Below are 25088 nucleotides of genomic sequence, written 5' to 3'. Positions count from 1 at the left end.
GTCCTGGCTTGCCAGCAGGACGTTGCCCCTCCTTCCCCGCCACTCCCACTCTCTGCCCAGGGCCAGGTGGACCTGAGGTCAGGGAGGACCAGCACCTGCAGCCAGCAGTGCTTCAACCCCAGAAACCAGGAACACCTGTGGGGGCAGCAAAGCGACCAGAACCTAAAGCCCAGCCTGCCTGAGGCTGGGTTTGTGGCCTGGAGCTGATAGGGTTTGATGGGCTTTGGTGAGTGTCTCACACCTGTCGCCGGACGTTGACTCCAGTGAGGCATTGCAGTGGAACAGAGGTGCTGGCCCTTCCTGTGCTGGTTCCTGCTCTGCTCCCACCTGTGTCCTCCCCTCCTAACTCCCCACACCTGCCCCACCTCCCGGAAGGAGGGACTGAGCAGCCTGAGCCCCCAAACAGCCTTGCTCTCCACCCTTCTCACCACAGTCCCCCACCGTCTGCAGATGCTGCCTCCTCCCCCAGTGATGGCCGTCTGAGCTGTCCTGGTGCAATATCAGATCGATGGTTTAGGTATGGCTCTGAAAGGATGCCTTTTCTGTAATACTTTTGCAATGCTTTTGTATTCCCCACCCTTTCTTTTTTTTTTTTTGAGATGGAGTCTCGCTCTGTCGCCCAGGCTAGAGTGCAGTGGCACGATCTCCACTCACTGCAAGCTCCGCCTCCCAGGTTCACACCATTCTCCTGCCTCAGCCTCCTGAGTAGCAGGGACTACAGGCTCCCGCCACCATGCCTGGCTAATTTTTTGTATTTTTAGTAGAGTCGGGGTTTCACCATGTTAGCCAGGATGGTCTTGATTTCCTGACCTTGTGATCTGCCCGCCTCAGCCTCCCAAAGTGCTGGGATTTACAGGCGTGAGCCACTGTACCCAGCTCCCCACCCTTTCTTGTATGACTCATGGCCTTTCTGAGCACAGAGTAAGGGAGGGGACAAGAGAAGTGAAGACGATGGGGTAGCCACAGTCTGGGTGGGCTCTGGGGTCTGTCCTGGGAGGCTGGGGGCCATCCCTGGCACAGCCGCCTGCACAGCACCAGCTGCCTCGCGAGCGGCGGGTAGGGGTTCTTTCCTGATGCCCAGTGTTGTGGGGAGCAAGCCTCTCACCTACATCCTGCACACATCCCCTCCGTCCTGCAGGAGCCTGACGAGCCACTGGCCTGTGTCTCCTAGGAAAACAGTCGCCTACAGAAGGAGATTGTGGAAGTGGCAGAAAAGCTTTCAGATTCAGAGAGGCTGGCCCTGAAGCTGCAGAAGGACCTGGAGTTTGTGCTGAAGGACAAGGCGCGTCCCTTTGCTGACAGTGCGCCTCCAGAGGGAAGGGCCTGCTGGGCAGAGTGGGGGTGGCGGGGGTGGCGGGGGAGAGATGCAGCAGGTAACGGAATTCGGTATTCTCCTAAAATTTTGCATGAAGAGAAAGCCAGCGTGAGGCCTTCCCTCTGCTTCCTCTGCGTGACGATGTGGGGGGCTGTCTGCCCGCGCAGCACAACTGCTCACTAGCAACAGCTTCAGTGGTGGGGGGCGTGGAGGGAGAGCAGGGCCCTCCCTGGCTGTCACCTCAGGAGGAGGACGGGGAGAGGGGCTGCCCAGGGCCAGGGTCTGGGCTCCAGGGATGAGTGTGGCCACCTTAGCTAAATCTGGAAAATCCTTCTGCCTTGTGACCTTCTAGACGGGGGAGTAGGGAGAAGGAGGGGGGATGGCGGCTGTACCTGGAGATGCAGCGCCTGGTGTTGGCGGAAGCTGGGCAGGTTCTTGGAGTCCAGGGGCTGGAGAAGCAGGTCCCCCCTCTGTCCGAGGCCCACCTGTGACTTCCTGCGTGTCTGACTTTCAGCTGGAGCCACAGAGTGCAGAGCTCCTGGCCCAGGAGGAGCGGTTCGCAGCAGTCCTGAAGGAATACGAGCTCAAGTGCCGGGTACGTGCCCCGCTCTGTCTGCCTTATAGTCTCATGTCCAGGCTCTGGGTCTCCACACGCAGGTGGTTCACAGGAACGCAGGAGTGTCTGCTCCAGGCAGAGCCACTGCTTGCGGCCATTCTCGACCATGGCCTTGCCACACTCCTAGACTTAGGGTTCCCTGGTTCTCATTGCCACCTATCCTGAAGGCCACCTCTGTGTGTCCAGGCACCATGCAGGGCATTGTCGTCTTCTGTTGTTCATCTTTAGCTTTCCTGGGCCAAACCTGCCACGCGTGTCCGTTTGTCAGTTGGAGACACAGGAGTGCAGGGCGCAGTGGACGCGGTGAATGAATCTTAAACCCAGGAGGACCCGCGTACACCCTTAATGTTCTCAAGGACCCCAAAGAGCTTTTGTTGAAGTAGGTTATGTGGATTAAATTTAATATTTACCATGGTAAAAATTAAAGTGGAAATTTTTTAAATTTATTAATTTATTTAAGAATAATAATGTAATAATAGGTTAGCATAAATAGCCTATTTTGGGGAACATAGCTGTTTTCCAAAAGAAAGACAAACTAGCCAGGCATGTGCTGTGGTGTTGCATTCTTGCCAGCCTCCTCACTGGCCAGCCCAACAGAGGACGGGATGCTCAAACCTGCTGCTGCGTCAGTCCCTCGTGATATCACATGACACAGAGCATCTGGAACTGCCATGTGCCCCGAAAGAGAATGAGCGCAAGGAGGCCGGAAGCGGTGGCTCACAAGGTCAGGAGTTCAAGACCAGCCTGGCCAAGATGGTGAAACCCCATCTCTACTAAAAATACAAAAATTAGCTAGGTGTGGTGGTGTATGCCTGTAGTCCCAGCTACTCAGGAGGCTGAGGCAGGAGAATTACTTGAACCCAAGAGGCGGAGATTGCAGTGAGCCAAGATCGCGCCACTGCACTCCAGCCTGGGCGACAGAGCAACTCCTTCCCCCCACAAAAAAAGAGAATGAGCGCAAAGAAGTCACTTCACACCTCAACGTGCCACACATTCATCTGCCCCGCTGGGCCACATGTGGGCTGCTGGGAGGCCTGGACGTCCACCCTCACAGCCTGTGTTTCTGGTTCTTTCGGACACAGAGTGACTGATTGTTCAGGTTCAGAGCCTGCAGTTGGACCACCACCCTCCTTGGCACATTTTGAATGCAAGCTGCCAGGTTCTGGGGCATTCCAAAGCCCCCATTTCTTTCCCTCCCTGCTCACCTGAGCATGCAGAGACCGTGGAATGTTTTAAAGCTCAGGTGTTTCCCTAGATCTGCAAGAATGGTTCTGTGAGGAAAGCCTGGTTCCAGTGCCTTGAAGGCCACCTCGCAGATGAGCCGATGGCTGGCCCAGCCAGCTCCCCGTGGGTCTCACCCCACAGGACCTATCCTCTTGAAGAAAATTTTGTGTAGAAGAAAACAAACTAGAGTTGAGTTGGGTTGATCATTAACAATACAGAAAAGTTACTTTATCTCTAGTCATTCACCACATGGTTCTTTCATAGGCAACTCCTTGTTAGGTTTTAATTTACCAAAAGTTAATTTATGCAAAACTTTCACAGAAACATTTTTTTCACTGTCAAAACCCCAGTCGTTGACCCAGCTGCCCCTCTTACATCCTGGCATACAGAGGGTTAGGTCCAAACAAGTTGTAACAGTAGGCACTGAACCCAGCCAAGCGCTCAGCATCAGGAATGGCTGGGCGTGTTATGACTGTTGTTCTAACAGAACCCTGTATAGGCTTGAAAATAACATGGAAGCGGATGATTTTAGGCATGGAATTCTCTCCAGGCGGCATTGCCAGGTGAACAGAGATAAGTCACCTGCATCCACAAATAACAGCCATTTAAGACCCTGTATAATCCGCTCCCCCCACCCAGCAAAAATGAGAAAAATATCTGAAGGTATCAGTAGAGCTTGCTTACTGTTCACTCATTCATTTCTCCTGCAAGTTAGCTTTCATAATAATTTTAATAAAAATTTTCAAGTTGGGCAACCATAGTTTATAACTATATGAACAGGTGATGATCTGAAACTGACTTAATTTTACCCGGTGGATAATCTGTAGTTACCTTGGGTGGTGATGCCACAGCACAACTGGTTTTAGTTACAGCTCATTCTTTCCATGTGTGAATCTTAAGGCCACATCACCCCATGCCGAAAATCTGTGATTGTTTCTGGGGATACTGTGATGGTCATTGTTAAGTGAGCAATCGATGTGAAATTTGAAATTTGAGCAGGTATTATGGAGAAAATATGTCTGTGAAGCTGGTAAGTCATGGGCTGCCCTATAGTCAGGGAACCAGATAAAGCATTGTTGTTCGATTTTAAGGGTCTGTTCTCGATTCACTGTGAATGATCTCCCTCCCATGTAAAGTGACCCTGACTTTGTCCTGCCACACGTTGCTTTGCAACCCCAGAGGATCGAGGTGAGCCCGAGCTTGCGTTCTCAGTGGCTGTGCTTCCCCCTTCCTGTCTGTGGTTTGCCTCCATCTGGGCACCCTGCCATCATTCCCTGCACGTCTCATTCTCCTTTTGAGAATCCTGCGTGTGGTGAGCGGCATCACCTTCCCTCTGCCTCAACTGGTGTGTGTGGGGTGGGTGGGGCCTGCCGTGCGGATGGGGTCTAGACAGTGCGCTGCTAGGACTGCAGCTGCATGTGGGCTGCCGGCTTCCTCCTCTTGTAGCTGCTGGAGCAGACTCAGAACCTAGAGATAACCTGCCATTAATAGGTTCCTTTAGTGCCCTGGATTTTTCAAATGTAAAACTCTTCTTTCTTTAATGTGATTCTGTTACTTAAAGACATGCTATTCTTTTCATCTGGGGTTCTTTCAATTTTATTTTTTGAAACAGCAGAGATATTTTATATTTAAATGCTAACCTATTTATTCAGCTATTTCCCCTTTCCTTTTTTTGGATATTTTTTGTCTGTTTCAAACTAACATTTAGAACATTTAAAAACTTTTTATATGAAAACAATTTCAAACTTTCATAGTTACAAACAAAACTAGTGCACAGAACACCTGTCTGTGTACCTTTTACCCACATGCACCTGTTCACACTTCACCCCGTTGGCTCTGCCTTCGCATACCTGCTCACTGGCTTGTTGGTGTGGGTGTGAACAGGTAGACATCGTTATTTCTGAACCACAGCCTCAAGTAATCCAAAGGAAACATCAGCAAACCCCAACATGAGACCATTTCTATGAAAAATAGGCAGGAAGAACAGTGTTCTTCAAAATTATCAATGTCATAAAAGACAAAGAAAGGCTGTGGGAATGTTTCAGAGTCAAGGACGTTAAAGGAACAGGACACCTGAAGGCAGCACCTGGCCCTGGACAAAACACTGGAGAATCCACTGAGAAAAGGAGAAAACACTGTGATCTTCACGACATCCAAGTTTTATTTACTATACCTTCTAAAGCCTAGTTGATAATAGATTTTTACAATAATAATGTTTGATTTAATAAAAAGACCCATTGATCAAAAGACACAAATGGGAGTAAATGTTTGTGAATTATGTATTTATCTGATAAAAGACTTGGATCCAGAATATATGAAAACTCTCTCCAAATATGAATACATTACCTAATAAGAAAAAAGTGTATAAGTACCCGTAAAGATACTAAACATCATGATTTAGCATCCGAGGGTCAGATACGCACATCCTGACCCTTCACGGCCCAGTGCTTGTGTGCACTTCCTAAGAAACGCTTCCTCTGCCGGGTGCGGTGGCTCACGCCTGTAATCCCAGCACTTTGGGAGGCTGAGGCGGGTGGATCACGAGGTCAGGAGATCGAGACCAGCCTGGCTAACACGGTGAAACCCCGTCTCTACTAAAAATACAAAAACTAGCCGGGCGTGGTGGTGGGCGCCTGTAGTCCCAGCTACTCGGGAGGCTGAGGCAGGAGAATGGCTTGAACCCGGGAGACGGAGCTTGCAGTGAGCCAAGATCGTGCCACTGCACTCCAGCCTGGGCGACAGAGCAGGACTCCATCTCAAAAAAAAAAAAAAAGAAAGAAACGCTTCCTCCTGTTCTGCTGGCAGTGCTGTGCAGCTTCCTGCTGCTACAGATGATCATGCAGAGTTCAAGGATTTACAGGTTGCTTATTAAGCCTTTGGTAGGCTTCAAATTGACACAGGCTTTAAACCACAGAAATTTGTAAAAGCCACAAGTGAGGGCTTTTATTTCCTGAAGAGTAAGTTTTCCAACACCCGACTGAATATTTTCTCCATGACTGAGGCATGCTTGCTAGCTTCATGAACTGCCATCGAAGCAACATATTACCTGCTGGCCGCGTTCCACTTCCCTCAGTGCGTCCACCCAGGGCCAGGTGGTTTCTTTAATGTCCTTTACTCTGACTCATTTCCTTTCTTTGTCTCTATGACATTGATATTTTTGAAGAATGTTGTCCTCCTCGCTTTTTCATAGCAACGTTCTCGTTTTGTGCGTTTCTGATGTTTCCTGTTCACAGCCCTGAGGCTGTGCGTCTTCGACTGGCACAGCACGTGGGTGGTGACATGCCCCGCTCGCTGGTGTTGCTTCTGATCTCTCAACCTAGGTGTCACCTGGTTTCTCTGCTCTGTAATCACCATTTTTTCTGCAACTGTTAATAATACATAGTCAGCGAGAGACACTCTAAGACCGTGCAAATATCCTGCCTTCATCAGAATTTTCCCTGGATTTAGCATCACGCTGCCACGGTGTCCTAGCCTTCCCGTCGCCCACGCGGCCTCCACTTGCTCCAGTGTCTGCTTGACAACATCATCCTTTCTTTCTGACATGTTCTTCTCTGCTTTGTGGCATATGATCTGAAGCAAATGGTTTCTTCTTTGGTGGTTAAAGCTGCAGAACCCTTTGCAAATTCAGCAGCCACTGAGGAAGGAATCCTACCCTTACTCAGGGCACTGCCTGACATGCAACATGCACACTGCAGCACCACTGTGGCTCCAACAAAGACTGTAGCTTCTGGTGGTGACAATACTCTGCATTTTCTTTTCTCTTTTTTTTGAGACAGAGTCTCGCTCTGTCACCAGGCTAGAGTGCAGTGGCACGATCTCGGCTCACTGCAACCTATGCCTCCCGGGTTAAAGCAATTCTCCTGACTCAGCCTCCCGAGTAGCTGGGACTACAGGCACCCGCCACCACGCCTGGCTAATTTTTGTATTTTTAGTAGAGATCGGGGTTTCGCCATGTTGGCCAGGATGGTCTCGATCTCTTGACCTCGTGATCTGCCGACCTCAGCCTCCCAAAGTGCTGGGATTATAGATGTGAGCCACCATGCCCAGCCGTACTCTGCATTTTCTACATTTCTCCCCAGTAGCCGCCTTGCTTTTTTCTTTGGGTACCTCCCATATATCCAGTGATAGAAAGTGATGTAAGGGCCGGGCATGGTGGCTTACGCCTGTAATCCCAGCACTTTGGGAGGCTGAGGCGGGCATATCGCTTGAGACCAGGAGTTTGAGACCAACCTGACCAACATGGTGAAACCCTATCTCTACTAAAAACACAAAAATAAATAAATTAATTAACCAGGCGTAGTGGCGCACACCTGTAATCCCAGCTACTTGGGAGGCTGAGGCAGGAGAATCACTTGAACCTGGTAGGAGGAGGCTGAAGTGAGCTGAGATTGCACCAGTGCACTCCAGCCTGAGGAACAGAGCAAGATTCTGTCTCTAAATAAATAAAGTAAAAAATAGAAGTTTTTAAAAGTGATGTAGGGCAGAGAAAGTCAAGAAAGGACCTTTGTTTTGGCTTGTCTCACCATGTCGTTAGCAACTTAAAATCCAGATGGTTTCCTGCTGGAAGCTGGGAAGCAACAGGCTGTCACCTCACAGTGCACCTCACCTGCAGGGGACCCTCCTGGAGGCCAGCTCAGCCATCTCACTGGGCTGAATAGCTGCAGCTGCTAGAGGAGGTGTCTGGCTCTGTCCCCGCAGGACCTGCAGGACCGCAATGATGAGCTGCAAGCTGAGCTGGAAGGCCTGTGGGCGCGGCTGCCCAAGAACCAGCACAGCCCCTCATGGAGCCCGGGTGGGTGCAGACGGCAGCTCTCTGGACTTGGCCCAGCAGGTAGGAGTGCGTCCCTGGAAGGGGGTGACCCAAGGCCTGCTGTTGACACCAAGGCCCAGAGCCAGGAAAGGAGAGTGGAGATGATGAAGATGATGATGTTGCTGTGACCTGAAGGGAGGTGGTCTGCTCTGCAGGTTCTTTCCAGGGAGGATCCAGTGATGCCACAGGGTGACCTTGCAACACGGAAGGTCACCTGGAGAGGGAGGAGGAAGGGAGGCTGAGGTTGGGCAGCCCCAGGTCTGGTCCAAGCTCTTCCCACATCTGAGAGCTGTTTCAGTGACACGGTATTTGCTGAGACTGAAGAGCTAAATCCCGGTGAATGTGCTGGGGCCTCCCAGTACTCAGGCCTATTCAGACGGAGGCTGTCAGGCTTGCCCTTGCTGCTTCTGTGTGATGTGGTAGCTGGCGCCACCCCCCAAGTCTGAGCGAGGCAGGGAGGCACCAGGCACCAAGGGGAGCGGCCCTACCTGACCGAGTGCCCCTGTGCTCCCAGCCAATGGGATTGGGACAAACTCCACAGACCCAGAGGCCCCAGAACCCACATCGAAGTGTCTCTGGCTCCTCTGCAGAGAGAATGGGGGTCCAGGTGCTGCAGCCGCCCTTGAGGTCTGCAGTGCTCCTTTTGGAGGATGGGGTGGCCTCTGCCCACCCAATAGCAGCATTCAGTGCACGTGGCTCCGTGTCCACTGCTATGACAGGAGCCCATGGGGACCCAGCAGTCCCAGCTGCTTCCCTCGCTCCCCCGTCATGGCAACCTCAGCCCCTCAGAGAAGATTTTGCTGCCATCTGTAACCCTGGGAGAACTTCAGAGTTCTCCTTTTGCCCTGAAACTGTTTACTCAATAAAATTTTAAAAATGGGCAATATGGGAACCTCCTAGGGGAGCCTAGTGGGGGCTATTGTGCATGTGAGACCGACCTCCTGGGACCCCTAAGGCACCCCCTCCCTTGCTGGCTCCTGGATTGGAGTCAGGCTCCCAAGGCGCAGCCCCGACAGCTGGCAGACTCTCAGGAAGCTGCAGGGAGGAGCAAGACCCTGCCGGCCACCCATCCCGGAAACACATATCCAGGATTGCCTGCACCCAGGGTGGTGACTGTGGGTCCGTAGCCCCATTGATGTCCCACCTGGACGCCGCTGGCCATCACACCTCCCTGCCCATCAGCCTCAGAGCGCTAATTCCAGCAGGGGTTAGTGTGCCAGACTTGCCTCTCAGAACCTGGCATCATTTTTGTGTGATTAAATAATAACATAGGACCACCAAGAAAAGGTTATCTAAATAGATAGATAATCTCTGTGCACAGCGCTCTGGTCATCTGCACATCATCTAAAGCTCTGCACCACCGGGGATCTGCTGTGCCATAGCCCACTCCATCCTTCCATTTCCTCCGTGACCCTGACATCTTCAGCAAACAGGATTTAGGGTGCAGTAAATGTACCACAGCGCAGCGTATTTTAGAGACTGAAGGGGCTCCTGTGAATGATGTGGGGAGCTACCTATTCTCATCTCTGAGTGTTGTGGTAAATAACGGAATGCTGCGTACTGAGGAGTGCTGACTTTCAGGACGCAGTGTCATCCTCAACGGCTAGCACCGCCTGCCCCTCATGGATGCTGCCCAAATATCAGATTGGAAGGTTTAGAAGGGGCCCCCGTGGCATCCTCAGTGTGACAAACGGAAGTGTCCTCTTGTTTGCAGGCATTTCATTCCTGGGTAATTCTGTTCCAGTGAGTATAGAAACGGAGCTGATGATGGAGCAGGTGAAGGAGCATTACCAAGACCTCAGGACCCAGCTGGAGACCAAGGTGAGCGTGGGGCTGTGGGGCTGTGGGGCCCTTGGGAGCAGCTGCTGTGTGTCGGGCAGCTTTACTTGGCCACACTGACATTTCCACGTGTGTCTGCCCCGGAATCCTTTGTCTCATTGTGAGCCCCTGTCAGGAGGTAAGTTTGTAGGGAAATGCAAATAAAACTGACATGCTGCCCGAACCCTCTTTGGAAGGACACAGGACATAGGATAACTGATGGGAAGGGAATGGTGTGATGCTCTGGAGTGTCACGAGGGGACACTTGAGGCAGCGCCGTGGCCAGCCCTCCTTGCCGGTCTGCGGGTGGGAATCAGTTACTGGCTGTGCTCCCAGCCTGAGCGACCTGGCATTTGCCCCCTAGGTAGCTCAGTGGCTTTGAGGCCAGGGCCATCCTGGATGAAGCCGTCAGGATGAACTTAGCCCTGTTCTGTTCCTAGACTGTGGTGGCTTTTGAGGGACAGTGTCCACGACTTGTCATGTGTCCAGTTCCTCCGTCTGAGTGGCAGCTAGGTGGAGCTGCCTGCGGCCATGCCCTGGGGATCCCTGAAGGATTAACTGGAAGCTCCGATGAGCCCTGCCCACCCATGGTTGGATGGTATTCCTTCCACCGAGGGTCTCCACACTGTTCAGAGTCACCCTCTGCGTCCCTTGCAGTGCTCGGCCGGATACTCTAGTGAGCCCTGAGCTTCCTGTCCCTGCCTGCCGCCCTGCCTCAGGGGGAATAGGTGACTCGCACCTCACTAGGCCCTGGGGAGCACCACCAGCATTCATGTCACTGTCCCCTTCAGCACACCCTGGCACCTCAGCGGGCCAGGATGCCGGTCTTTGCACATTGTGCCAGGCGGCTTCGTGTTTCTGTGTTGTGTCAGCAGCCAGATCATTTTTAGGGCCTCCTGGTCCATGGGGCTCCTGTTTCTCGTTTTAGGTAAATCACTACGAAAGGGAAATTGCGGCACTGAAAAGGAACTTTGAGAAGGAGAGGAAGGACATGGAGCAGGCTCGCAGGCGTGAGGTCAGCGTGCTGGAGGGTCAGAAGGCTGACCTGGAGGAGCTCCACAAGAAGTCTCAGGAGGTCATCTGGGGCCTGCAGGAGCAGCTGCAGGACACAGCCCACGACCCCGAGCCTGAGCGGATGGGCCTGGCGCCCTGCTGCACCCAGGCACTGTGTGGCCTGGCCCTGCGGCATCAGAGCCACCTGCGGCAGATCAGGTCCGGCTGGCTTCTTTCGAGATTTCAAGTCTGGGGTTTCTTGCCAAGAACCAAAAGTTGAAATTAGACTTAGGAAACAACTCAGAATTGCTGTGCCTCCTGACTGGGTGGTTTTCCTCTGGGCAGATGGGTGAGTGCCAAAAGAACGGGTCCTGGCACAAGGATTCTGGCTCTAAATTTAAAATATACATTGGAGCATGGGCCGTGAAGCCGTTCACTGTGTAGAAACAGCCCAGTGCTCTGTACCCTCTGCCTCAGCCGTGCCTGGCAGGAGCATCACCTCCCTTGCTCAGAGCTGCCCACTTCTCCAGGGCCAGGCAGGGTAGCATGTGGGGAAATGGGAAAAGGCCTGAAGCCCTGAACAATGGGAAAGATGGCCAGCTGGGGTTAGTGAGAGTCCCAAAAAGGCTCAGGTGTGCAAGCGAGAGAGAAGGCTTACAGAAAGCCTGCACTGGTGTTTTGTGTGTTCTGGTGTGGGCTACATGTGAAGTGACCGCGTCTGTTCTTGTTGGGGGCATGTGAGGTAGGAGAGGAAGCATGTGAGGTAGGAGAGGAAGTGCCTGGTCATAGCACACAGGCTGCTGCTCAGCTGGCACCCACTGTCCTGTGGAGAGCACTGGCCCCGGCTTAAAAGAGGATGGGCCCTCCCACCACACTGACCGGGCCACCCCCAGCCTGACAGATAGAAAGTCATCTTTCCGGCCGGACACAGGGGCTCACACCTGTAATCCTAGCACTTTGGGAGGCCAAAGCGGGTAAATCGCTTGAGCTCAGGAGTTTGAGACCAGCCTGGCCAACATGGTGAAACCCTGTCTCTACTAAAAACACAAAAAATTAGCTGAGCATGGTAGCAGGCACCTGTAATCTCAGCTACTCGGGAGGCTGAAGCAGGAGAATCACTTGAATTTGGGAGGCAGAGGTTGCAGTGAGCTGAGATCTCGCCATTGCACTCCAGCCTGGGCCACAAAGTGAGACTCTTGTCTCAAAAAAAAAAAAAAAAAGTCATCTTTCCATCCTGTGCCTCCCCAGGCTTTCAGCTATTTCCCCTTAAAGCCAAGAGCGTGTGGTAAGAGACTCGGTCAGAGTCCCTGCTGACCCCAATGGGGACAGAGGGGCAGGCACGAGCAGCCCCCCTCCTCTCAGCATCCAGGCCATTGTCTCTGGCAGCCTGCTCCTGGGGAGCTGCTGTCCCCACTCTGCAGGACTCCCAATCTGCCAATGCTTGGAGGTGGAGCCCCTTCTGACTACTTCCTTGCTCCCCTGCCCTGGCCAGGCATGGACCACATACCCCTCCTGGTGCTGTAGTCTTGCAGGCCCTCACTTCACTTCCACTGGACTCTCCTGCGGGCCGCCAGAGGTCCCAAGGTCCAGCAGCTTTGGGGATTTAGGGGACAGTTTTGGCTCTGGGTCTCCAGAGCGATCCTGTAGAACCCACTGCAGTGTGGGCCATGTCCTATGTTTGCCCTGTCCAGTTGGGAGCTTGTGAGGGCTTAGAACGCGACCTGCATGGCCGAGGGGCTGCAACCGGGTCCTGCTTGGTGGCGGCCATCTTCCATATGAACACTCCACATGGAAAGGGTTCGTGCTTGGGCTTCCGCGTGCAGAACCTCGCCCCGTGGGGCAGATCCTCTTGTGGACTCTTAAGTAGGGCCCAGGGTATAGGTTGAACCTGGGGCTGAGGGAGGCGAGGAGGGATAAAGAAAGCCAGCCACAGAGGGAAGAGGTCGCAGCCATTGAAACAGCTGGGCAGACTTTTCAAACCCGAGAGAGGGGCTGGGGGAGGCAGGGCTGTGGTGTGTGAGGATTCTATTTCTGCAGGAGAGAGGCCCACGCGGAGCTGAGCGGAGAGCTGTTGGGGCTGAGAGCCCTGCCCGCTCGCAGAGACCTGACCTTGGAGCTGGAGGAGCCGCTGCAGGGACCCCTGCCACGCGGAAGCCGGAGGTCGGAGCAGCTGAACTTAGAGAGTGCACTGAACTTGGAGTGTGCGAGCGAGAAGGGCGCCCAGATGTGCGCATCGTTGGCCCTCGAGGAGGAGTTGGAGCTTGCCGGTGGGAAACGAGTGGACGGGCTCTCCCGGGAAGCAGAGATGCTGGGGGCCCTGCCAAAAGAAGGGCTGGTGGCAGGAAGTGGCCGAGAGGGGGCACGTGGCCTCCTGCCACTGAGCCCGGGCTATGGGGAGCGGCCACTGGCCTGGCTGACCCCAGGCGATGGCGGAGAGTCAGAGGAGGCGGCAGGAGCCGGGTCTCGCTGCAGGCAAGCCCAGGACACAGAAGCCACGAAGAGCCCGGCCCCCGCCCCCGCCCCTGCCCCGGCATCCCACGGGCCTTCAGAGAGGTGGTCACATGTACAGCCCTGTGGGGTGGATGGGGGGACTGTCCCAGAGGAGCCAGAGCTTTTCGGTGTGCCCGTGGGGCTGAAGCAGCCTGGACCCCGGGAGCTGCCTCTGCTGGGAACAGAGGGGGACGCCTCGCAAACCCAGCCACGGATGTGGGAGTCACCCCTGAGCCCGGCCGCTTCGTGCAGGGGACAGGCTGAGAAGCCACAGGCCATTCAGGAAGAGCGAGCGCGAAGCTGGAGCAGGGGCACCCAGGGGCAGGCCTCGGAAGAGCAGGCCCGGGCCGAGGGCGCCCTGGAGTCTGCGTGCCAGGAGCACGGCGTGGAGGTCGCCAGGAGAGGGTCCTTGCCATCCCACTTCCAGCTCTCGGACCCACGGGCTTCCAGGCAGGAGCAGCTTGCCGCCCCGGAAGAGGGAGAGACCAAAACAGCGCTGGAGAGAGAGAAGGATGACATGGAAACCAAACTTCTACATCTGGAAGACGTTGTCCGGGCTCTGGAGAAACATGTAGATTTGAGAGAGAATGACAGGTTTGGCTTCTACTTGTTCTTAAAACTAAGAACTTAAAACCAAAAAAGCACAACTAACCCACTGACCCCTGTTGCTAATGGTGCTGCATGGCCCTTTCTGCCGACAAGCTCGCAGCCCCTGATGGGGGCTGTGTAGCCCTTCAGCCTGAGTACGAGTTGTGAGCCCAGCCCCGTTCCGGAATCCCACGGTCATCTGGTGCTCTATGATTGGGCAGAGAGAGGGCAGGACAGCCTTTTGGGGCAGCTCTGACTGCCCTGGTGTCCCGCCTTTGGTGTTAGGAAGTTCCTGCTGCTTTTTTTTTTTTTTTTTTTAAACAGTGGAGTCTTGCATTGTTGCTGGTGCTGGAGTGCAGTGGCCCAATCTCGGCTCACTGCAACCTCCGCTTCCTGGGTTCAAGATATTCCTGTGCTTCAGCCTCCCAAGTAGCTGGGATTACAGGCGCCTGCCACCAAGCCTGGCCTATTTTTGTGCTTGTAGTAGAGAGGGGGTTTCACCATGTTAGTTAGCCAGGCTGGCCTCAAAGGTGATCAGCCCGCCTTGGCCTCACAAAGTGCTGGGATTACAGGCGTGAGCCACTGCGCACAGCCCTCGCTTCCAAAGCTTTTTCATTGTTCCCAGCAGAAGCTGTATGCCCATTAAACAATAACTTTTTGCTAGTATTTTGTTGAGGATTTTAGCATCAATTTTTGCATCATAAGGGATTGGTCTGCAGTTTTCTTTTTTGGTCTGTAGTGTCCTTGCCTGGCTTTGGTATCAAGTAATGCCTCATAGAATGAGTTTGGAAGTGTTCCCTTCTGCTCAGTTCTTGGAAGAGTTTGAGAAGAGGTGGTAGAAGTTCTTCTCTAAGTGGTAGAATTCACCAGTGAAGCCATCAGCTCCTGGGCTTCGTTATGAGGTTTTCTTGTTTTTTGTATTTTTTAGACAGAGCCTCACTTTGTGGCCCAGGCTGGAGTGCAGTGGCGCTATCTCAGCTCACTGCAACCTCTGCCTCCCGGGTTCAAGCGATTCTCCTGCCTCAGCCTCCTGAGTAGCTGGGATTATAGGCGTGCACCACCAGGAATCAGGAATTTAAAACCTCATAACAGCTGGGGCGTGGTGGTTCACGCCTGTAATCCCAGCACTTTGGGAGGCTGAGGTGGGTGGATCACCTGAGGTCAGAAGTTCGAGACCAGCCTGGCCAACGTGGTGAAACCCCGTCTCTACTAAAAATACAAAAATTAGTGTGGTGGCATGCGCCTGTAATCCCAGCTACTTGGGAGGTTGAGGCCGGAGAATCGCTTGAACCTGGGAGGCGGAGGTTGCAGTGAGCCGAGATCGCGCCACTGCACTCCAGCCTGGACAACAAGAGCAAAACTCTGTCTCCAAAAACAAATACAAAAATTAGCTGGGCATGGTGGCACACGCCTGTAGTTCCAGCTACTCAGGAGGCTGAGGCAGGAGAATTGCTTGAACCCGAGAGGCAGAGGTTTCAGTAAGCCAAGATCACACCACTGCACTCCAGCCTGGGTGACAGAGCGAGATTCCATCTCAGAAAAAAAGAAGTTCCTTTAGTGAAACTCTGTTTGTAGTAAATTTCCTGTTTTTGCTTATCTGAAAAGTGTCTTAAATGTTCCTTCATTTTTGTAAGACGGTATTCTTAGGGACACAAATCTAGATTAGCCATTAAAGGGCCGCCTTTCTGCCCTTGGAATGTCTTCTCTCAGTGTCAGAGACCTGGTTGCTGATGCTGCGTGAATGGCCCTTGATCCGTCTGCTCTTCCTTCCACGGACTTGGTGGCTTAACAAGGCACAAAAGTGCAATGTTGTAGTTTTGGAGGTTGGAAGAGGAAAGGGTCTCCTTGGCCTAGGAGTGAAGTGCTGGCAGGGCTGCAGGGCCATCCAGAGGCCCCAAGGGGAGCTGCCTGCCTCGCCTTCTCCAGCGGCCTTGGCTTGAGGCATCGTTCCATCCTGGAAGCCAGCCCTGGGTGGCCGAGTCCTCCTCACATCACCTCACTCCAACCTGACTCTTCTGCCTCCACTTTCTACCTCTAAGGACCCTGGTGATTACGTTGGGTTCCTATGGAGAATCCAGAGTAATCCACAGTCAGAGAATGAGCAGCCTTCATTCCCCCTGCTGTGTAATGTCACATAGTCTCCGTTAGAGGCCAGTATTGTGCCATCCACAGTAGGTATCTGACTTTTGTGCTCTGGCTACTTCTGAGACCTTTATCTTTAGTGGTTTTTCTTTGCTGTGCATTTCTTTCTTTTTAACTTTTTAAAATTTATTTATTTTAATTTAATTAATTAATTTATTTATTTGAGATGAAGTCGCACTCTGTTGCCCAGGCTGGAGTGCAGTGGTACAATCTCAGCTCACTGCAACCTTTGCCTCCCGAGTTCAAGCAATTCTCCTGCATCAGCCTCCCAAGTAGCTGGGATTACCGGTGCCCACCACCACGCCCAGCTGATTTGTGTGTGTGTGTGTGTGTGTGTATTTTTACTACAGACAGGGTTTCACCATGTTGGCCAGGCTGGTCTTGAACTCCTGGCCTCAAGTGATTTGCCTGCCTCATCCTCCCAAAGTACTGGAATTACATAAGGCCTGAGCCACCACGCCTGGCCACTTTTTGTTTATTTTACTTTATTTATTTATTTATTATTTATTTATTTATTTATTATAGAGATAGAGTCTCACTATTTTGCCCAGACTGGTCTCAAACTCCTGGCCTCAAGCGATCCTCTGGCCTCAGCCTCCCAAAGTGGATTCTCCTTGAGATTACAGGTGTGAGCCACCATGTCCAGCCTCTTTTTAACTTTTTATTAAAGTGTGATACACATAAGAAAAGGCATATATATGTACAATTAGGAGAACTGTCAACAAATTGAACACATGTGTGTTACCAGCGCCCAGAACAAGAGATGGAATTCACCAGAGACCCCAGGGGTAACCACTTCTTAACAGCATAGATTCAGTTTGCTTGTGTTTTTACTTTACGGAGAGGAATCATGCAGCGTGTACTCTTTTGTGTCTGACTTTCTTGGCTCAACCTGGTTGTGCGATTCGTCTGTGTTGTTGCTGTAGTTCATACATTTGCATTGCTATATGGTATTCTGTTGTATGCACATGCCACAGTTTATTATTTTCTCCTGTTGATGGGCATTTGGGTAGTTCCTAGTTTTTGGCTCTCACAAATGGAACTGCACTGAACGTTCTTGCATGTGTCTTTTGGAGCATTATGTTAGGCCGTACCTAGAAATGGGATTGTTGTATTGTGGGTATAGGCGTAGTTTTCTTTTTGTTCATTCTACTTGGAAAATATTGTCCCAGCCAGACACGGTGGTTCACACCTATAATCCCAGGACTTTGGGAGCCCAGGAGTTCAAGATCAGTCTGGGCAACATAAGGAGACTGTTTCTACAGAAACTTAAGAAAAATTAGTCACACATTGTGGCACGCACCTGTGGTCCCAGCTATTTGGGAGGCTAGATGGGAGGATCACTTGAGGCTGGGAGGTTGAAGCTGCAGTGAGCTGCGATTGCACCACTGCACTCCAGCCTGGGTGGCAGAGCAAAAGAAAAAAAAAGAAAAGAAATATTTTATCTGTTGAATGTATGGATTGCATTGGTATCTCATGAAAACCTCTCAGCCATCACTATTAAAATATTGCCTCTCCGGAGGTTGTGGTGAGCCAAGATTGCGCCACTGCACTCCAGCCTGGGCAACAAGAGCAAAACTCTGTCTCAAAAAATATATATATATATGTGTGTGCATATATATGTATGTGTGTATATATGTGTGTGTGTGTATATATATATGTGTGTGTGTATATGTGTGTGTGTGTGTGTGTGTATATATAGCCTCTCCTCCCACTATTTTCTTCAATTAGATACATGAATGTTACAGCATTTCACTTTATTTCTCAACCTCTCTTTTATATTTTCCGTCTTCTGTCTGTATCACATTTGGGATATTTTTTACGTACCTCTGTGTTCCAGGTCAGTATCTCTTTCTTTCAGCTCTGTGTAATCTGCTATTTAACCCATTCCATGAGTTTTAATTTTGACACTGACTTTTTGTTCATTTCTAAAAATTCTGTTTGGTCCTATCTGATCATTGTCAATAGTTTCTTGTTGCTTGTTCATTGTTTGTTTCCATCTTTTATTTATGTAAACATTTCATAACACTTATTTTTAGTTTGTGTCTAATAATTCCAATACCTGCAGTTTCTAGGGGATTGAATTCTGGCTTCTGGCTTCTGCTGTCCTTTATGGGTGGCTTTGCTCCATGTATGTTATGGTGATCTTTGATTGTGAGCTCATATTTGCTTGATGTTAATCTCTGGGAATGTGAAGAGCCTTATATGGGATGCTATTGCTTTTGCAGAGAAGTGGAAGGCTGCTAATCTGGAACCATCTGAACCTCCTTGCAGGGCCCTGGCTGGTGCAGGTGTCCACAATGCAGCTTCTCCATTCTGCTGATAGTAGTGCTGACATAGGCATTGGTTGCAGGGTCCCCACAGCTTTGTATTGCATAATGCTCACCGCGTTGGTTTCAGCTTCCAGGATTTTGTTGCAGGTTACCTTTTCTTTTCATGAGGACAGTCACAGAGGTTACGATCAGCTTTGCGCAGGATCTAGTTGTTTGGCCGTCGTGTAGGGGATGGGGTGGGGCACCCCTCAGCTTTCAGCTTTGCATCAACTTGTTCTCTATTCTGGAGCCAGAGTGATAGTTTAAAAACACAGAACTCTCCTGCTTGAAACCTTTTGCTGCTTTTAATTCCAGTGACTTCTATTTACTTTTGTCTTCAGTTCCTCATGAGATAAAATGAAGGCATATGAAGAAGAACTTATGTTGACTATTATAAGCATAATACATAAAGCGGGCTAGGCATGGTGGCTCACATCTGTGATCCCAGCACTTTGGGAGGCTGAGGTGAGAGGATCACCAGGAATTCAAGACCAGCCTGGGCAACATATCGAGACCCCATCTCAACCACAACAAAAATTATCCAGGTGTGGTGACGCATGCCTACCGTAGTCCCAGCTCCTGGGCCCAGGAGTTCAAGACTGCAGTGAGCCATGATTGTGCCACTGTACTGCAGCCTGGGTGACAGAATGAGATCCCATCTCAAAGAAAAAAAAAATACATGAAGTGAACATGGTGAGATCATGTGGCTTTCAGTATTTTCAGACTGAAAAAATAAGAAGCTAGTACCGTATAGAGACCTATTTGGGGAATAAACGTTAGCCTTACCAGTCAGTATTAAGAATGCATTCTCTGGGTTGCAAGTAGGGGTCTTAAGCTACTTCACTGGTGATCTTTTTTTTTTTTTTTTTTTTTTAAAGACAGGGTCTCACTGTGTTGCCCAGGAGGGTCTCAAACTCCTGGACTCAAGCAGTCCTCCTGCCTCAACCTCCCCAGTAGCTGGGATTACAGATGCATGATGCCACACCTGGCTCCCATTAGTGATCTTCACTGGTAAATTGCCATCTTCCTCTGTCAAATCAATGGCATTACCCAAGCAGGGACTCTCTGAGTTGTCAGAGAACAAAGACGGCCCCAGGCAGACTTGGTTCCCGTAGCGGCCGTCTATCCCTGCCTTTTCCTACTTTGAGATTCACCTAGCAAAGGTTTCCTGTATATCTTGGCCTTCTGATTCCTGTGTTTCTTAGCTCCACACTGGGTTCACTGCCAGGGATGAGTACCCTGCAGTACCTGAGAACTCACACCCAGCACTGGCACCCAGGACACACATGTGTTTGGTGAGAGGCCACAGATGCAGGAGCAGGTCAGCTATAAACTCAGCATAAGCAAAACCCAAGGTTCTGAGTGCATTTGTGACTTGACAGCGTGGCAGTTTAGAAGCTAAGAGAGCTTGGTTTTCTGTGGCTTGGCTCATGGGAGATCCAAGACCTTAACACCTGGTACAGGAAGAGGGAAAGGAAGGGTGTCTGGCGCCACCTGCAGGGACGGGGAGATGGCGACGCACAGTTCTCAGGACTCCCTGCTGCAGAGCCAGTCTCCGCGACCTCGGCCTGTGGCTTCCCAGGTGCTCACCGGTCTTTCCTCAATTTTAACGCAGACTGGAGTTCCATAGACTTTCCGAAGAAAACGCTTTGTTGAAAAACGACCTGGGAAGGGTTCGGCAAGAGCTTGAAGCTGCAGAAAGCACTCACAATGCACAGAGGTAAGGGCCACGCCCCCACCCAGACCTTCTGGGGGTGCGTTTTGCCCTCCATAGAGTGACCTTATGCAGTCTCCATATAGACCATGGGAAGTGTTCTCAGATTAGCCCTACATTCCAGAAAACCCTAAACTGTGAGCCTTGTTAACTTCTGAAGGACTCGGCAGATGTGGGAGGCTCTGGGCTCCTTCCTCGTGTGGGCGGCACCTGAACACCCCAGCTCCTTGGTGTGGGAAGTGGGGCAGGGCGCCCGCAGCATGGTCGGGACTGCGAGCAGAGCCCCAGCACCAGCACGGGCGCTGCTCACCGCACGGAGATGCTCCACGTCGCACTTAGGGGTTGGGGGAGGCCACAACAGTGTCTGTAGGGGTCAGAGGTGCTCCTAGGCTCCTCTCCTGATAACAGTTTCAGCTCTGCCTTCCTCGGAGGGTCATTGCTGGTTTATCAATTTCAGTGAACAAGAGCTGGGGGAGGGGACGTGTGTGGGGAGGGTCAGGAACCTGAGCACTGAGGCAAGAGAGGATGGGGGTGGGGGCACCAGTGAGAGTCAGGGGACAGGGCAGGGGGGTGCCCACCAGTGAGAGTCGGGGGACAGGGCAGGGGGTACCCACTAGTGAGAATCAGTCAGGGGACAGGGCAGGGGGGTGCCCACCAGTGAGAGTCAGGGGTTACAGGGCAGGGAGGCCACCAGTGAGAGTTGGGGGACCGGACGGGGGGCACCCATCAGTGAGAGTCGAGGGACTGAGCAGGGAGGCGCCCGTCAGTGAGAGTCAGTGGGACAGAGCAGGGGGCATTCATCAGCGAGAGTCAGGGGACACCGCAGGAGTGTCCCCTCAGTGCAGCTGGGGAAGGGCGGGGACTGAAGAGAATGTGTGTTCTGGAGAGAGTGGCTTTCTGCTGTCACTACTGTAGCCATATCCAAGGACAACTGTTTGACCTTTTTTTCCCCAAGTATGCATCTCAAGGTGAGCTTGGCTCTCATAGGCAGTAATTCTGAAATGACAGAATTGCCGCGGTGATTAAAGTAGCGAGTCCCAAGCCGGTACCCAAGGATTGCCCTTCCATGACAGCACTCCTGAAATCTCAAAGCTTGTTTTCCTTTAGAAACCGTTTTTCCTCTGGGTTTCCTGAGTCTGTCAGGACCCCGCTGATGGCATGCCTCCGGAGATGCCAGGCTGTTTCAGTCTCTGTTCACTCTGCTGAGTGTGAACTGTTACATGTTTTACAAAAGAAATATTCATGTATTTGATTGAGGAACGTCAGGCGGGGTTTGCATTCTTACAATGCTGGCAGTGTAGATTGTTAGAGGCTCTCTAGTAATCTGACAGTTTCACGTTCCTAAAGTCTTCATGGTTTGGGATAAACCACGGAGGACGGGATTGTCATCATCATTAGCAGCGGCAACAGCAGGGACCAAGAGGGGCTGGAGAATGCCAGGGGCAGGTGTGGGCGTCTGTGCTGTGGCTGCAAACCCGCATGCTGCTCTTACCTTGGGTGCTGACCAGGAAAGAAGGCACTGGTTGGTCACAAGTGGTATCACTGTTAATTGTGCTTCTTCAACAGGAAGGAAATTGAGGTTTTAAAGAAAGACAAGGAAAAGGCCTGCTCTGAGATGGAGGTGCTCACCAGACAGGTGATGTATCGATGCCTGGCATGGAGCTCATGCCACCCTTCTTTTTTTTTTTATTATTTTGAAAGCGTTTTAAACTTACAAAAGGAAGTGGAGAACATTCTTCTAAAAGACTTGAGAGTGAGTTGCTGACCGGCCCCCAGGTGTCATCGAAGTCAGGAACTGAGTGTGGCTATGAAGACCCCTGCCCCAGTCAGATCTGCTGGTGGTCCCAAGGATGTTCAGAATCATGTGGCATGCAGTAGTTGGGACCACAGGCATCCCCTGCAGGGTCCCTTTGGTGTTTTGATCTAGAAACTGTGAGCAGCTTCTCACAGACACCGGCAGGCAGGCACTGTCTGTGTTGTGAGTGCCTGAGGCTCTGCACTGGCCCGAGGCCCAGCTGCTTGTGGAGATGACCCGCCTGGGGAGCCGCACGCCAGCATGCTGAGCTCATGTTTTGTATTTTTAGTAGAGACGGGGTCTCACTATGTTGCCAAGGCTGCTCTGAAACTCCTGGCCTCAAGCAGTCCTCCAGCTTCGGCCTCCCAAAGTGCTGGGGTTATAGGTGTCAAACACTGTGCCTGGACACTCCCTAAAGTTTGGGGTTTTTTTTGTTTGTTTGTTTTTCGTTTTTTCGAGACTCATTATCACTCTGTCACCCAGGCTAGAGTACAGTGGTGCGATCTTGGCTCACTGCAACCTCCACCTCCCAGGTTCAAGCAATTCTTCTGCCTCAGCCTCCTGGGTAGCTGGGATTGCAGACATGTACCACCATGCCTGGCTAATTTTTATATTATTAGTAGAGACAGGGTTTCACCACATTGGCCAGGGTGGTCTTGAACTCCTGACCTCAAGCTATCCGCCGGCCTCGGCCTCCCAAATTGCTGGGATTACAGGTGTGAGCCAGTGTACCCTGCTTACCCCAAAAATTTTATCATGAAAAACTTTAGGCCGGGCGCGGTGGCTCAAGCCTGTAATCCCAGCACTTTGGGAGGCCGAGACGGGCGGATCACGAGGTCAGGAGATCGAGACCATCCTGGCTAACACAGTGAAACCCCGTCTCTACTAAAAATACAGAAAATTAGCCGGGCGTAGTGGCGGCGCCTGTAGTCCCAGCTACTCGGGAGGCTGAGGCAGGAGAATGGCGTAAACCCGGGAGGCGGAGCTTGCAGTGAGCCGAGATCGCGCCACTGCACTCCAGCCTGGGGGCGACAGAGCGAGACTCCGCCTCAAAAAAATAATAAAAAAAAAAAAAAAAAAAAAAAGAAAAACTTTAAACACAGGAAAGTTGAAACAATATACAGTGATCATCCATATACCAACCTACCACAACATTAATGCAACTGTTATCAACATTGCTGCGTGCACTTTAGTTCTGTTCATATCTATATATTTCACTTGTGCGTGTGTGTGTGTGTGTGTGTGTTCTGAACCATTTGAAGATAAGTTGTAGGCCGGGTGCAGTGCCTCATACCTATAATCCCTGCATTTTGGGAGGCTAAGGTGGGCAGATCACTTGAGCCCAGGAGTTCAAGACCAGCCTGGGCAACATGACAAAACCCCATCTCCACACAAAAAAAGAAAAATGAGCTGCGTGTGCTGGCATGTACATATAGTCCCAGCTACTGGGGAGGCTGAGGTGGGAGGATGGCTTGAGCCTGGGAGGTTGAGGCTACAGTGAGCGGAGATCATACCACTGCACTCCAGCCTGAGTGACAGAGTGAGACCCTGTCTCTAATAATAATAAAAATAGAAAATAAGTTCCAAATGTCATGATACTCCACTCCTCAATATTTCAACAGGCATCTCTTAAAAGGAAGTGCATCTCCTGCCTTGCCACGTTGAAGGAATGCTGTAGCAGTAGTTACCTCACATCAGTATTCAGACCATATTCTCATTTCTCCAGTTATTAAAAAGTGTCCTGTACAGTAAGTTTTCTGACAGTAGGATGCAGCTGGGGGTGCCACGTTGTGTGTAACTGTGCCTCTGTTCAGCCGTGTTTAGCTGTCAGATCAACTTATTGGCATAAACCAGCCACTTGAGTGCATTCATGGCACCTGTGGGTCAGGCATTCAGACAAACAGCCTGCATAGCCGTCCCTACTCTGTGATGCGGGAGCCTCAGCTGGGAAGGCTGGACAGCTGGGGTTACCTAATGGCCAGGGCTAGAGTCATCTGGGGACCCCTTCTGCTCATGTCTGTCTGGGGCCTCTCCTCGTGGGGCTGGACCTGGAGAGAGTGTCATGGGGGGTGTCAGGGAGCTAGTGTTCCAGGGCAGCTGGTGGGAGGCACGGCTCCCAGGCCCTCCTCGGAAGTCACTCCACGTTATTCCCACCGAGTCCCTGGAGCTGCAGAGAGGCTTCTCTGCTGGGTAAGTGTTCAGGTCACATTGCAGAAGAGGACGTGGGATGGGAGAAGCTGCTGGAGGCTTCTTTGGACAACACATGCCCTGCAGGGTCGCTCTGGTGTTTTGATCTGGAAGACCTGTTTTTCCCCATGACACTGGCTTTTGGAAGAGCCCAGGTAGTGGTCCCATGGGCCATCCCACGTTCTGGATCTGTCCAGTTGTTTTCTGAGAGTGTAGGCTACTCTGGTCATATGTCACTTGTCTGTCTTGTAAACTGGAAATTAGGCCTAAAGGCTGGAGCAGATGCAGAGTGAACATATTTGACACAGATGTCATTTGTTTTAACACACGGCCAGGAGACAACTGCTGACATCTCATGCTGGCTTCTGCAGTGAGAGCCAGATGAGTGCAAGTTCGAAGTTAAGAGGTGGCCAGCATGAACGCCACCAGGAGCAGATAGCATCTCTGCCTCCTGATGCAGCTCCCTGCACAGTATCTGCCCAGGAACTTGTCACCCGAGTCACAAGGAAGCACCAGACAAACCCCAAATGGGAGGGGATGGAACTGTATTTGTCAAAAACTGTCAAAGTTATGAGAGACAGAGGCTGAGGAGACATTGCACATTTGAGGAGGCTGAAACAACAGGACAGGGCCCGGCTGATCCTGTGCCCGGAAGGATGCTGCCAGGCTCGTTGACAAAATGAAGTGTGGGGACATGGAAGCCACTGTCCTGAAGCAGTAGCTGCACAGTAGCCGTGTGACAGCTGCTGTCCCCGGGAGGCAGGCAGCTGTGGAGAAGGGAAGACATCATGTGTGCACCTGTGTGTGTAGCGGGGCAAAGCAGATTCTGGGGGCTGTTGTTGGCTAGGAGCCGGGATGGAAGGCAGGTGGGTTTCCGTGGTCATGTTCTAGTCTTGCAACTGTTCAAGTCTGAAATTATTTCCAAATGAAGAGTTTTTTTTGTGTGTGTTTGTTTTGAGATGGAATCTTGTTCTGTCACTCTGGCTGGAGTGCAGTGGTGTAATGTCAGCTCACTGCAACCTCTGCCTCCCAGGTTCAACCGATTCTCCTGCCTCAACCTCCCAAGTAGTTGGGATTACAGGTG

The 25088-nt window shown here is 51.6% G+C and overlaps 1 protein-coding gene across 8 annotated transcripts in view; it reads left to right on the top strand.

Annotated features, from left to right (window-relative positions):
• Positions 1-25088, top strand: part of NINL (ninein like) — an 85064-nt gene that overhangs the window by 49302 nt on the left and 10674 nt on the right. For 7 of the 8 annotated variants that reach the window (XM_031656514.1, XM_031656516.1, XM_031656513.1 and 4 more), the window contains 8 exons: positions 1172-1282; positions 1830-1910; positions 7854-7986; positions 9680-9786; positions 10712-10995; positions 12814-13860; positions 19924-20028; positions 21589-21658. In XM_031656514.1, coding sequence (XP_031512374.1) covers positions 1172-1282; positions 1830-1910; positions 7854-7986; positions 9680-9786; positions 10712-10995; positions 12814-13860; positions 19924-20028; positions 21589-21658 — 1938 coding nt within the window. The remainder of the gene's footprint in view (positions 1-1171; positions 1283-1829; positions 1911-7853; positions 7987-9679; positions 9787-10711; positions 10996-12813; positions 13861-19923; positions 20029-21588; positions 21659-25088) is intronic. The other variant, XM_031656515.1, reaches the window with a different exon arrangement.

This window comes from Papio anubis, chromosome 16 (assembly GCF_008728515.1).
Source record: "Papio anubis isolate 15944 chromosome 16, Panubis1.0, whole genome shotgun sequence".
NCBI lineage: Eukaryota > Metazoa > Chordata > Mammalia > Primates > Cercopithecidae > Papio > Papio anubis.
The sequence above is the reverse complement of the archived record's forward strand: the minus strand, read 5'-3'. Positions and strand labels throughout refer to the sequence as shown.